The sequence below is a fragment of the Vigna unguiculata genome, chromosome 10 (genome assembly GCF_004118075.2).
Source record: "Vigna unguiculata cultivar IT97K-499-35 chromosome 10, ASM411807v1, whole genome shotgun sequence".
Lineage (NCBI taxonomy): Eukaryota > Viridiplantae > Streptophyta > Magnoliopsida > Fabales > Fabaceae > Vigna > Vigna unguiculata.
This window is the reverse complement of record NC_040288.1, coordinates 40,284,502-40,295,550: the sequence shown is the minus strand read 5'-3', so window position 1 is coordinate 40,295,550 and position 11,049 is coordinate 40,284,502. Positions and strand designations below refer to the sequence as shown.

Sequence of the window (11,049 nt, the reverse complement as noted above, 5' to 3'; positions counted from 1 at the left end):
CTAATTTTATAATTCTTAAATATTGATGGAGAAAGTTGAATAAGAATCTCTCATCAATTAATTTTTTTTGTTCTTCACATTTTAGTTTTTCTTAAATAAATAAAAAAACTATTTATATCTTTCAATTTCAAAATGAATAATTTAATCTTAAGTTTTTTTTTTGTCAGAATTATTTGAGCAAATTGGATTTGCTAGTGAAATTTCCAAAAGTATACTGTTTTTCTTTATCTCTTTTTTTTTTTCCTTTCGAAGTTCTTTCCAACTTTTTGTATTTAAAATACTAAGAATCAATAAACTAAAAGGTTTATTTAATATCAAACACTTTTTTCCTAATTTTGTTTGCAATCCAATAATTATAAAAGGTTTATAAGTTCTGTCAGGTTTTACCACATAACACCAATGAGATCTGAGCCTAACCACATAACACCACTCTCAACCCAAAACCTTAAAGCAATGGGTTTCTGGGTCTTTATTCTTATATAGTGCTCTACTTTCTCATTTCTGATCAATGTGGAACTTAGATTCACACTTGGATTCCTAACAAGTTAAACAAAAATAAACCATTTATCATAAAAATTAAAATGATTTAACAAATTAGACAAATAATACTTCCAAAATATTATTAATTTTTTAATTGGTCCTTTACCATCTTAGTAGTAAGATTATATATATTTTCCATATAATCTCATATAATTTAACTAATCGTACTCAAAACATTTTATATTTAGTCTCCATCAACATTTGTTATGTGGATATCTGAACTTCTTACAATACGAATAAGGTAAAAATACGAAGATGTCAAAAACAAAATAAAACAACTGCAACAGTTGAATGAGAGAATCAGAGTTTTTCACATAATGTTTGTGGGACATGTACAAATAAATTATTTAATAAGGTCACAATTTTATAAGGCTTCAACCATTACATATGCGCTTACGTACTAAGTTCAAAAGCGATTAACATTTATTAATATAAAAATCTTATTTTCGTAACTCATAATAATCTAAAATTAATTCAACAATCAAACAATGTTGTTCTAAAAAATTCCAACATGTCCATGCCTTTATTGATAATAACCAGACATCATAGATTCGTGAATTTCCATGACAGAAAAATTAAAAAAAAAATAAAATTGTCTGGATATGAAAATGAATACGGATACGACACGGATACGGATACGAAAATATGACAAAATTAAAAAAAATATAGGATACGGGACACGGTGTGTATATTCATGTTAAGTTTAAAACTGTCAACTAATATATTATCAACTAACACAAAAATAAATCTAATCTATCTATCTATCTAATATCCAACATGCAAAAAGTAGTAATAATATAAGATTTATTCCTTATTTTAATTGTCAAAATCATATAAAAGATAAAAAATATATTTCAAATTCAACATAGTGTGTCCTACAAGTATCATACGAGTATCAGTATCTAATACATATCAGACACGAGACACGTTATTTATGAAGCGTGTTGGAGCATCCACCGCGAGAATGATTGAGAAATAGGATTAATGAACTCAAAGAAAAAGAAAAGCACCATGCAAATACAAGGAATCAAGTGACAAAAACAAAACAAAACCCTTTTGTGATGAATCAATGCAGATGCATGAACTGAACACAAATTTTTCAGTTCTCATCAGCATAATCTATGCCACAGAATGCTTTGATTCGAGACTTGGATTCAAGGGCCTTTTTTGTTGCATAGAAACGCAGGTATTCATAATGATCAAATGGTTTATATTTTCTTGGATGTTCTTCATCCACAAGTTCTTCTTGAGTTTCAACCACCTTGCCACCAAGTGAAAACAGTCCCATCGAATACCTTTCCTTCTTTCCGCTTATAATCACTCGATGTTCACAACACTGCATTCTATCGTTACTCCAAACCTAATAACATACCAAGAACAACACCACCATTCTGTAAAATTTATATGGTCAAAGTTTGATTTTTTTACCTAAATAAAGCAAATTCATCAACAAATTAAGAAAACACAAACTAAGTTGTGTAAACTTCACACGATTTCTGAAGTCATAACAAATTGAAGTTGTCATGACTCCTCAGAAGTTGAAGTCATATGGAGTTCACACAACTTAAGTTATGGTTTATAACTTTTTTCAAACTTATCCATTTTCATTTGCTGATAAATTTGTCTCATTTATGGGAAAAACATGGATTTAGTTTTGGTAGATGTGAAAAATGACCCACCTTAAATGCATCGCCTGCTAGGATGAGAAACATGAAGGGTGATGGATCAACATCAATCCACTCTCCATTTTTGAGTTTTACTTGCAGACCATTTACGTTGTTCTGATGCAAAATGGTAAAGAACGATGTGTCTGTGTGAGCATGCAATCCCAGATTATTTTCATCCTTCTGTGGCACTCTATATTTGAAGCTCCGAAGCATGTACTTGGTCGATTCCAGAAGAGAATCACAGTGCTTTTGCTCCACTCCATACCCATCAAACACCATTCTCTTACTCACATGATCCAATTCTACAACCAGCTTTGCATACAGACTCAAAGTCTCACTATTCACAGCATCAAAAATAAGTTACAAAATCAGTTACAAAATCAGACAACATTACTAAATGTGTTAAAAAACCAGACAACATAACTGAATCGATATCTCGAACAGTACCAGAAATGATCATGTCCTTCTGGCCACATTAGTTTGGTGAACTTCTGAATTTCTTCTGCGGTCAATGGATCGTTGATCCCTAGGGATTCATAGAGAGGGGCATGAGCATTTTGTCCGTAGTAACCATGGTAGGGTTTGTCACTGATCTTCTGCATTTTTGTTTCCAGTGGAAGATCAAATTGTTCTTCCATTAGAGTAAAAAGTGAGTTGTGAAGCTCCGTAGGAACTTTATCATACAACGCATAGAAACAACCATGATCTTCAAGTGCATTTCGGATCACTTTGCATGCTGAAACCCACTTTTCTGTACCTTGTTTCATCTCCTTAACGGTGAAGTCTACTACAGGAACCTCACAAACATTTTGGGAATCCATCAACAATATATTTCTAACCTTAATTTCTCCGATCAGCTACAAATACTAGGTTGGCGCTGTTAATCAGATTTATATATAGATGTGTGCCTATGCAGTGGAGCTCATTCCCCAGGTTTTAGGCCTTGGTTTTCTGATTTACTTTAAATCCATCTTAATTAGTTTTTATTAGAAGAAAAAAAAATTTGAAAATTTGAAAATTTAATTTAAACAAGTAAAAAAAAATGGAATATACTAAAATATTAGAAATCCAAGCTTAAGAGTAAGTCTACTGAATAAAAATAAAAAGTTGAACTTGAAAACTCATAAACACCAAAACATTTGACACTTTAGATAGATGATCATGAAAAAAAATGTGAACTTTTATATTTATAAAAAGAAATGAAAGATAATGAATGATAGTGTTAAATAAAAATAAAAATATTTTATGTTAAAATATCATTGTTAATTTCTACGTGAATTTTGGTACTTTTTTATTTCGGTATATCCAAGAAGTCCGACATCGCTTAGGACTCGAGGTCAAGTGAAGTTTAAATACTAGTACTCTTACTTCCTTTACCTTTCGAGACGTCTTTTAAGGACAAAATCGTGACGGAGCTCAAATGTTCCAACGCGGACAATATTTCGGGAACGCGATCGTTGTTCCTAATTATGGCTGCAAGAGAACGCGACCGTTGTCCCTAACGATGGCTGCCGGACAAACTTGGATCGGAATCCGAACATGTTTCATTGGTGTTGTTTATTTATGATAAAATTTCTCTAACCTATCATGAAAGTTAAACATTTTTTTTTTTCATTTTTCCTATGTTCCCTATCTTTACATTAAACTAAATAAAGGATTAAGCTAGCTACCTCCATTCTCTGTGACGTATATGAAGAAATTAATTATAGGGTGAGCAATAATTCTGAAAATCATGCACTTTTAAAATGCCATCATGTTTAATTAAGAATTATAACATCCTTTTCAACGAAATTGGATGGTATTCAAAATAAATATATGGAAAAATTATTTATAAACGAATCGTGAATCTCAGAACGAATGAAAGGGAACATTGATGATGCAAGCAGAAAAGTCAAAGAAGCATAACGTTACTCTTTTCCCTCTTGCTTTGCGACATGTAATATAGACAAAACTGAAAACTCTTGAAATAATGGGAATTATAGTTCCCATGGTACAAGATTCATCGATTAAAACAAACCACAAAAGTGTAGAAAAAAGATATACGATGATGTTTTTTATGATACGATTGGACCAATCATAATGGTAAGCATTTGAGTTAATTAATTTGTAATTTTACAGAGTTGATTCTGTTTGAGAGTTAATTATATTTATATCACAGCTAAGCCTATTGGAAAGTGTTTGAGACCTAGTGAATAGGGCACCGTGTTAAGTGAATGGCTCAAGGACTATCATGGGTTGGCAAGAACAATAAGTTAAGATTAGGAATAATAACATAACATCATGTGTCAACAACACTTTAAACCTTGGACCAGACATTGTTGTGTGCATCAAAGATTTTTGCACACCAAAAAATATCACCACAATATTAATTTGGGTTTTGATGAACTATTTTTATATATAGATATAAGGGTTAAATATGTTTTTGGTCCCTCAAGTTGCAGTGAATTTTGGGATTAGTTCATTTTCGAAACTTTATACCAATTTAGTTCTTCATCTTTAGAAATGCGTGAATTTAATCCTTTTACCAAATTTTGTTATGTTTATTTGACATTTTAAACACATTTTATGATAATATTTGAGTTAACATTGAAACGAAAATGTGTCAAACGGTGTAAACAATTCAAATACTATAATGAAATGCACTTGAAACGTCAGATAAACTTAACAAAATTTGGTTAAAATAACTAAATTCACGTATTTTTAAAGATGAATGACTAAATTGGTCAAAATTTTTTAAAAATGATTAATTTCAAATTTCACTGAAACTTGAGGGAAAAAAAACATATTTAACCCTAAATATAATTATGAGAATATATCATCCTTAAATTATAAAAGTAATTAGTGAATGTCCTTTTAGAAGTAAGGATTTATCATAGTTCTTGATATTTAAAGTATGTTTTATTTAAAATCATGTCTCACTTCCACCGCAATGGATCAATCTTAAGCAGATAATATATGATAGCAATATATATATAATATTTTATTAAAAATATATTTTAAGAATAAGTTTTCAGTCAAACAAATGTAATTTTTATCACTTAAAATTTCTGATTAATGTTTTTATGGAAAAAGAAATTATAATAAAATCAATGGAATTGATTAAACATAAAAATATTATTAAAATGGCCTATACCCTAATAAATATAGCACAGGTTCATAATACTTACGATTTTTATGATGGTATAAAATAAAAATTATTATTTATTTCAATATGTTTACTTATAAGCTTTTTTAGGAACACATTCTTTTCTTCTTCTTCTTTTTAATAGATGATTTCGAGTAATTGTAATCACGAAAGTAATTATTCACCTTTACAAATTACACGAGTAATTGATTTATAAAATATATTTTATGATAAAATAATTTTAAATTATTTCTTTGCTAGCAACACAAGCTCTAAATATTTTGTGCGTTCTATAAGTGCATCTCAATACTATTATATAAAAATTAAATTGTTGTTTTATGATTTTTGTGACTTTCTTTTCTCTTCACTAAATTTTTATGCATGGAATTTGAATTATAGTTTACTCAAATAGAGTTTAAGCCATTATTAAGTTTTTTTTTCCATGAAAATTTATAAGAAGATAGATTTTTGTCAGAAATCTAAGTGTAAGTTTAAAATAAAAATAAATAAATATCATATAAAAATGAAAACTCATAAATTTATTGTTTTACAATTTTTGAAAAACTAATATCAATTATTTTACGTAAGTTTAATTGTCATTGGTGTTATCTTTTTCCAATAATCCTTCTTTAAAATACCATTCAAATGTGAATCCCAAATGTTTTGTTTGTTGAATTTGAAAAAAAAAATGCTCAAGTTTGTGTAGCTTTATTGTATTTAGTTATAAATGTTTGGTTTATTTTATTTACTCAAGCTACATTAGAGGGAAAAGAACATGACTCCATTGAATTCTATAAGTGAAAGCATGCCAATTTTCCAATTAACAACAGTTATTATGCACTCCATGTGTTTAGGTGAATAACTAAGTCAAATTCTATATTTTCTTATAACAATTTCACGAGAAATCCAATTTAATTTGGGCAAGTTGGCGAAAAATAAACACAGATTTTTTTTCTTCCAATCAAGTAAATAGTAAATCTTTAGGGCATAAATTAGTTGAACTTTTTAATTAAGCTTTTGAAAACTGTAATCAGTCTTTGATTCCGTACAAATTTTGTTATTCTAAAATTAGTTTACAACATCTTTAAATCAATAAAAAAATTACTGTTGTTTAAAATTATTGAGACTCTATAAAAAAATTCTAGTGACTTTAAATAAAGTTACTAAAATTAAATTATCAATGCTTTAAATGTGACATATGTATTTCTAACTATCTATTAAAATCCTTGTTTAATTATTTGATAAACTAACTATTTATTTAATAAAATATAAATATGGAAAGTGTTATAAACAAGGTTAACATTATTAAACAAACCATGCTATCGTGGTAGCACAATTAATTTCTGCTAATTATTATAAAAATTAAGATTATGTTTTATAATACCATTATGCAGTGAGAATAATTGTACGAAGGTTGATTAATTTGTAGTGGTCCTGACACAACTTGTACATGTGATACAAAAATTCATGATGTTAAAGATCCCTCCAGAACATGCTTCGTTTATTTTTATTTTTTTCTAAATTAATTAGTTTACTGTATTTTACTAAATGGTCCTCCACACTAATTATAATAATCATTATCATTATATTTAACATAATTAACTTAAGCCTTCAATAACATGGTGAGAAGTTTAAGTTCACCCATCTTCGATTGACTTATGTATATATACATACAAAATTTAATACAAACAATTTTTTATTTATATATAAAATAGTAATTCATTTTTAAAAATTATCTTGTAGTTGTACTTTCTTCTGTTTTTTATTAAACTGTATTCATGCAATCACATGAGTCACTTTAATTCTTACATTTAGGGTTTTGCAATTTAGCTAGATATGGAGGAAACCATGGACATGTCTCATGGTTCAATTGCAAAACCTAGTTTTATGTGGATTAATTTTTTATAAGTTTTTTTTTAAATAAAAACTAGAAAAAGAATTACAAATTAAAGTTAACTAATGTATAAATTAAAGTTTAAAAATTATGAGAAAACTTCTATCTTCTGTATAAATTAATTTTAGTTTGTAAAAGTTTCAATTTTTGTTATTTTCTTTCCCTAAATTATAAGGAATTCCATCCAAACATAATTTTGTTATACAAGACTGTTTTGGAAGAGTCTTCCATAATTATTTCCGGTTCGCAAAAGTATTTTCTCATTAAAGGGAAGAATTGAATTTTCATATATTGTTTATGCAAAAGTTTTTTTTTTTTTACAGTAAAACAAATCAGAAATTATTATTATAACATAATTAAATGAAAACGTAAAACATCTTTAAACGGACAGTATATTTAAATTCAATTTTAAAAAATGTTAGAGCAAAACATATTTAGTTTATTTTCCTGTATGTCTTGGTCAATATTGTAATCACGAAAGTCTTTTTCAGTTATAAAGTAGTATTATTCATTATTATACCTCAAACATCAAATCATTGGAGATATAAAACAGAATAAATAATATATCAATTTATTCTACCATTCAATCAAAATCTGCACTCAAAATCACAAATGAGCATTGCCTTTTATACTAATCATTACATTAAAATAAGCCCAGAAAACAGCCTGATGCCGAAACCCAACATATTTTGTTCAACTTTTTCAACAGATTGATTGGTAAGAAACTCCACAACATAAGCCCAAAATAAGCCCAAGAAACCCAACTAATTTTGTTTTCTGTGTCAGCATGATATGTTTGGTTGTTTCAAATCACCATAGAATGTTCAAATCACAAACAATAGAATAGAACATCATAAATGTTTTAATATTATCAACGAGGTTGTTACATTATGTAGCATATCTATTATAAATAGCTTCAAACCCGCCTTAAACTAAGCACTATTCTCCAATTTTGTGACCAAATCAGAGGAAAAAAAAAAAGTAAAAATATGGGTTCAGAAGACACTCTAAAGCTTCCGGTAATCGACTTCACTCATCTGAAACCGGAAGTCAAAAACTCTAATTGGGAGACAGTAAAATCTGAAGTGCACAAGGCACTAGTAGAGTATGGTTGCTTTGAAGCAATTTTTGATAGGGTTCCTTTAGACCTCAGAAAAGCCTTGTTTGGTTCACTTCAAGAACTCTTTGATCTTCCTCTGCAAACAAAGATACTCAATGTTTCTAAGAAACCTTATCATGGTTATGTTGGACAATATCCTATGATTCCACTCTTTGAAAGCATGGGCATTGATGATGCAATTGTTCATGAGAAAGTAGAGAGCATGACCAACATCATGTGGCCTAATGGAAACGCAAGTTTTAGGCATGACTCAAACTCTTTATTTTTAGTTCGTCGTTCCGTCGCGATTTTGGTTATAACAATCAAATTTTATTGCATTTGAGTTTTAACTTTTGTTTGTGTTTTTGATTTGGCAGCAAAACTATACAATCCTTTTCTGGGCAGCTATCAGAGTTGGATGAGATTGTTAGGAAGATGGTTTTGGAGAGCTTAGGTGTTGAGAAGTACTTGGAGGAGCACATGAACTCAACCAATTATCTCCTTAGGGTTATGAAATACAAAGGCCCTCAAACCAGTGACACAAAGCTAGGCCTCAGCACACACTCAGATAAGAACATAGTGACCATTTTGTACCAAAATGAAGTGCAGGGCTTAGAGGTTTTGACCAAAGATGGAAAATGGATAAGCCACAAGCCTTCACCTCACACTTTTGTTGTCATGATTGGTGACTCTCTCCATGTAAATTCTGTTCATCTCTTGCCATTTAAACAACATAAATCATGCCACACAGAAATCATTATCAGTCTGACTTCAGATATGGCTAAAAAATTTTGGATTTTTTATTGAGTTTTTTATAATACTTTTTTGTTTAGTCTCTACAATACATTGATACTATATATTAAAAGATGTTTAATATATTTCAAAGCATCAAAACCCTAAACCTTAAATCCTAAACCGTAAAAGACTCGGCAGAGAAACCGTACTCTATTGCATACTCCTGTTGGATACACTATTTTTACTCAAATTTGGAATCACTGGATCATGATGAAAATGTATTAATTGTTTGCATGAATTTTGCAGGCATGGTCAAATGGGAGGTTGCATTCACCATTTCACAGAGTGATGATGAGTGGAAATGAGGCAAGATATTCTGCAGGGTTGTTCTCTATTCCGAAAGGAGGGAGCATAATAAAAGCACCAGAGGAACTTGTGGATGAGGAACACCCTCTGCTTTTTAAACCCTTTGATCATGTTGAGTTCCTCAAGTATTACTACACTGAAGAAGGACAGAGAGACCAGTTTGCACTGCATACTTACTGTGGTATCTGAGCACCCATTGCGTTATACCTCTATTTTGTCGTGGAATTTAGATTTCTTATCGGATATTTTTGTGTTGTTTTTCTGTTGTGTCTTGAAATTATATTGATGACACGGATATTGTTGTTTTAAAATATATTAAAAAGACACAACAGAGTACAATATCAAAAAATTTAATGAAGAATCTGAACTTTATGTTTGTGTTGTGTGTTCTGATGTTTCCTTTGCAATTTACCTTAATAAAACCTTGCTGTTAGGTGTGTTGTCTTTGAAACTTGAAAGGCACAGCCTCACATTACTGATTTGGTGATTTTAATCAACCTTTGATGGTTCTCATTTTAACGCAAGATTGAAACATTTTAGGAGTAGTTATTGATTGATGTAGCATCACTTGAAAGAATAAAAGAAAAATTAAATAAATTATTTTTATTTATTAAAAGATAAAATTTTGTCCAATTAAAAAATTTTCACTAAAAACAAAGTTACTGAATGATATATCCTCTTAATATGATCATATAGATAAAAAGGTTAACTACTATTTTTTTATTATTCTTCAAATATATATATTAAGTTTTCTTATTTATGTTTTTAGACAAGGCAATATTGTTTATTTATTTATTTATTTGATTTATTTTCTTTCATCATTCTTCTTTTTTATATAATATTAATAATGATGATTTTATTAATTCAATATTATACTTTAAGAAATTGGTAATATCACTGAATATTACAATGCATTAAAAAGATTCTATGATATAGACTGATAGGATTGTATATCATTGATATATCACTGAATATTACAATGCATTAAAAAGAAGAAGAAGAAAAAAAGTGACATGATTTAGGTATTTGGAGTTATTCCAAATGCAATTAAATAATAGACCCACAGATTCGTCTCCATCATCTTGATAAGATCAATCATAAACAATATTCTATGTAGGCCTCAGATACACATGAAGTATAAACCAGTCATTTTTAACTTGAAAAGACAGTGATCAAATGAAACATTTCATGCTCCTTATGATTTTTTAATTCTTCTGCCACCCAACAATAATACTTCTGAAAAAATCATCATAGATTTTCTGCTCCTATGGTGGGATCACAAAAGAAAAAGAATACACAGACCCTCCTCCTCCTTACAATGTGTGTTCACATATCATAATTTCTTCCTTCTAACAATGCCACTTTGGACTTCATATCACACTCTCATTTACTTGATGAAACATCTGCATGTCTTGTTAGAATACTCTTATTCCACAATATCATCATGTCAGGTTCTGATACTATGTTAGAAGTGGATTTTAACTCTAATTCAATCCTACAAAACCGATTTGTAAGGTGAGGATTGCACCTACTTATATATTATAAAATTGTTTTATCTCTAGCCGATATGGAACTTCCAACAAAGACACAACAAAGAAATTCAAGAAAGAATCAAAATTTTGAT

General features: G+C 29.2%; 2 protein-coding genes across 2 annotated transcripts; one reads left to right on the top strand and one right to left on the bottom strand.

Moving 5' to 3' along the window:
• Window positions 1–1,372: 1,372 nt before the first annotated feature.
• On the bottom strand, window positions 1,373–3,164 carry LOC114167255 (probable 2-oxoglutarate-dependent dioxygenase AOP1). Its single transcript, XM_028052276.1, has 3 exons — window positions 2,655–3,164; window positions 2,220–2,544; window positions 1,373–1,900 (listed from the first exon to the last, which is right to left on the bottom strand). Exons 1-3 carry the CDS (start codon window positions 3,026–3,028, stop codon window positions 1,640–1,642), a joined length of 960 nt encoding a protein of 319 aa, XP_027908077.1. The 5' UTR covers window positions 3,029–3,164; the 3' UTR covers window positions 1,373–1,639.
• Window positions 3,165–8,160: 4,996 nt separating this feature from the next.
• On the top strand, window positions 8,161–9,803 carry LOC114166499 (probable 2-oxoglutarate-dependent dioxygenase AOP1). Its single transcript, XM_028051242.1, has 3 exons — window positions 8,161–8,588; window positions 8,702–9,023; window positions 9,366–9,803. The coding sequence occupies exons 1-3, from the start codon at window positions 8,215–8,217 to the stop codon at window positions 9,612–9,614; spliced, it is 945 nt and encodes a 314-aa protein (XP_027907043.1). The 5' UTR covers window positions 8,161–8,214; the 3' UTR covers window positions 9,615–9,803.
• Window positions 9,804–11,049: the final 1,246 nt, after the last annotated feature.

What these genes read in the sequence shown, in the direction of transcription:
- LOC114167255 (XM_028052276.1), bottom strand. Translation starts at nt 3,028, where the DNA reads ATGGATTCCCAAAATGTTTGTGAGGTTCCTGTAGTAGACTTCACCGTT. An exon ending in GAAGGACATGATCATTTCTG is followed by an intron (nt 2,545 to 2,654) that starts GTACTGTTCGAG and finishes TGCTGTGAATAG; the next exon opens with TGAGACTTTGAGTCTGTATG. An exon ending in TAGCAGGCGATGCATTTAAG is followed by an intron (nt 1,901 to 2,219) that starts GTGGGTCATTTT and finishes GTATGTTATTAG; the next exon opens with GTTTGGAGTAACGATAGAAT.
- LOC114166499 (XM_028051242.1), top strand. Translation starts at nt 8,215, where the DNA reads ATGGGTTCAGAAGACACTCTAAAGCTTCCGGTAATCGACTTCACTCAT. An exon ending in AATGGAAACGCAAGTTTTAG is followed by an intron (nt 8,589 to 8,701) that starts GCATGACTCAAA and finishes TTGATTTGGCAG; the next exon opens with CAAAACTATACAATCCTTTT. An exon ending in TGATTGGTGACTCTCTCCAT is followed by an intron (nt 9,024 to 9,365) that starts GTAAATTCTGTT and finishes TGAATTTTGCAG; the next exon opens with GCATGGTCAAATGGGAGGTT.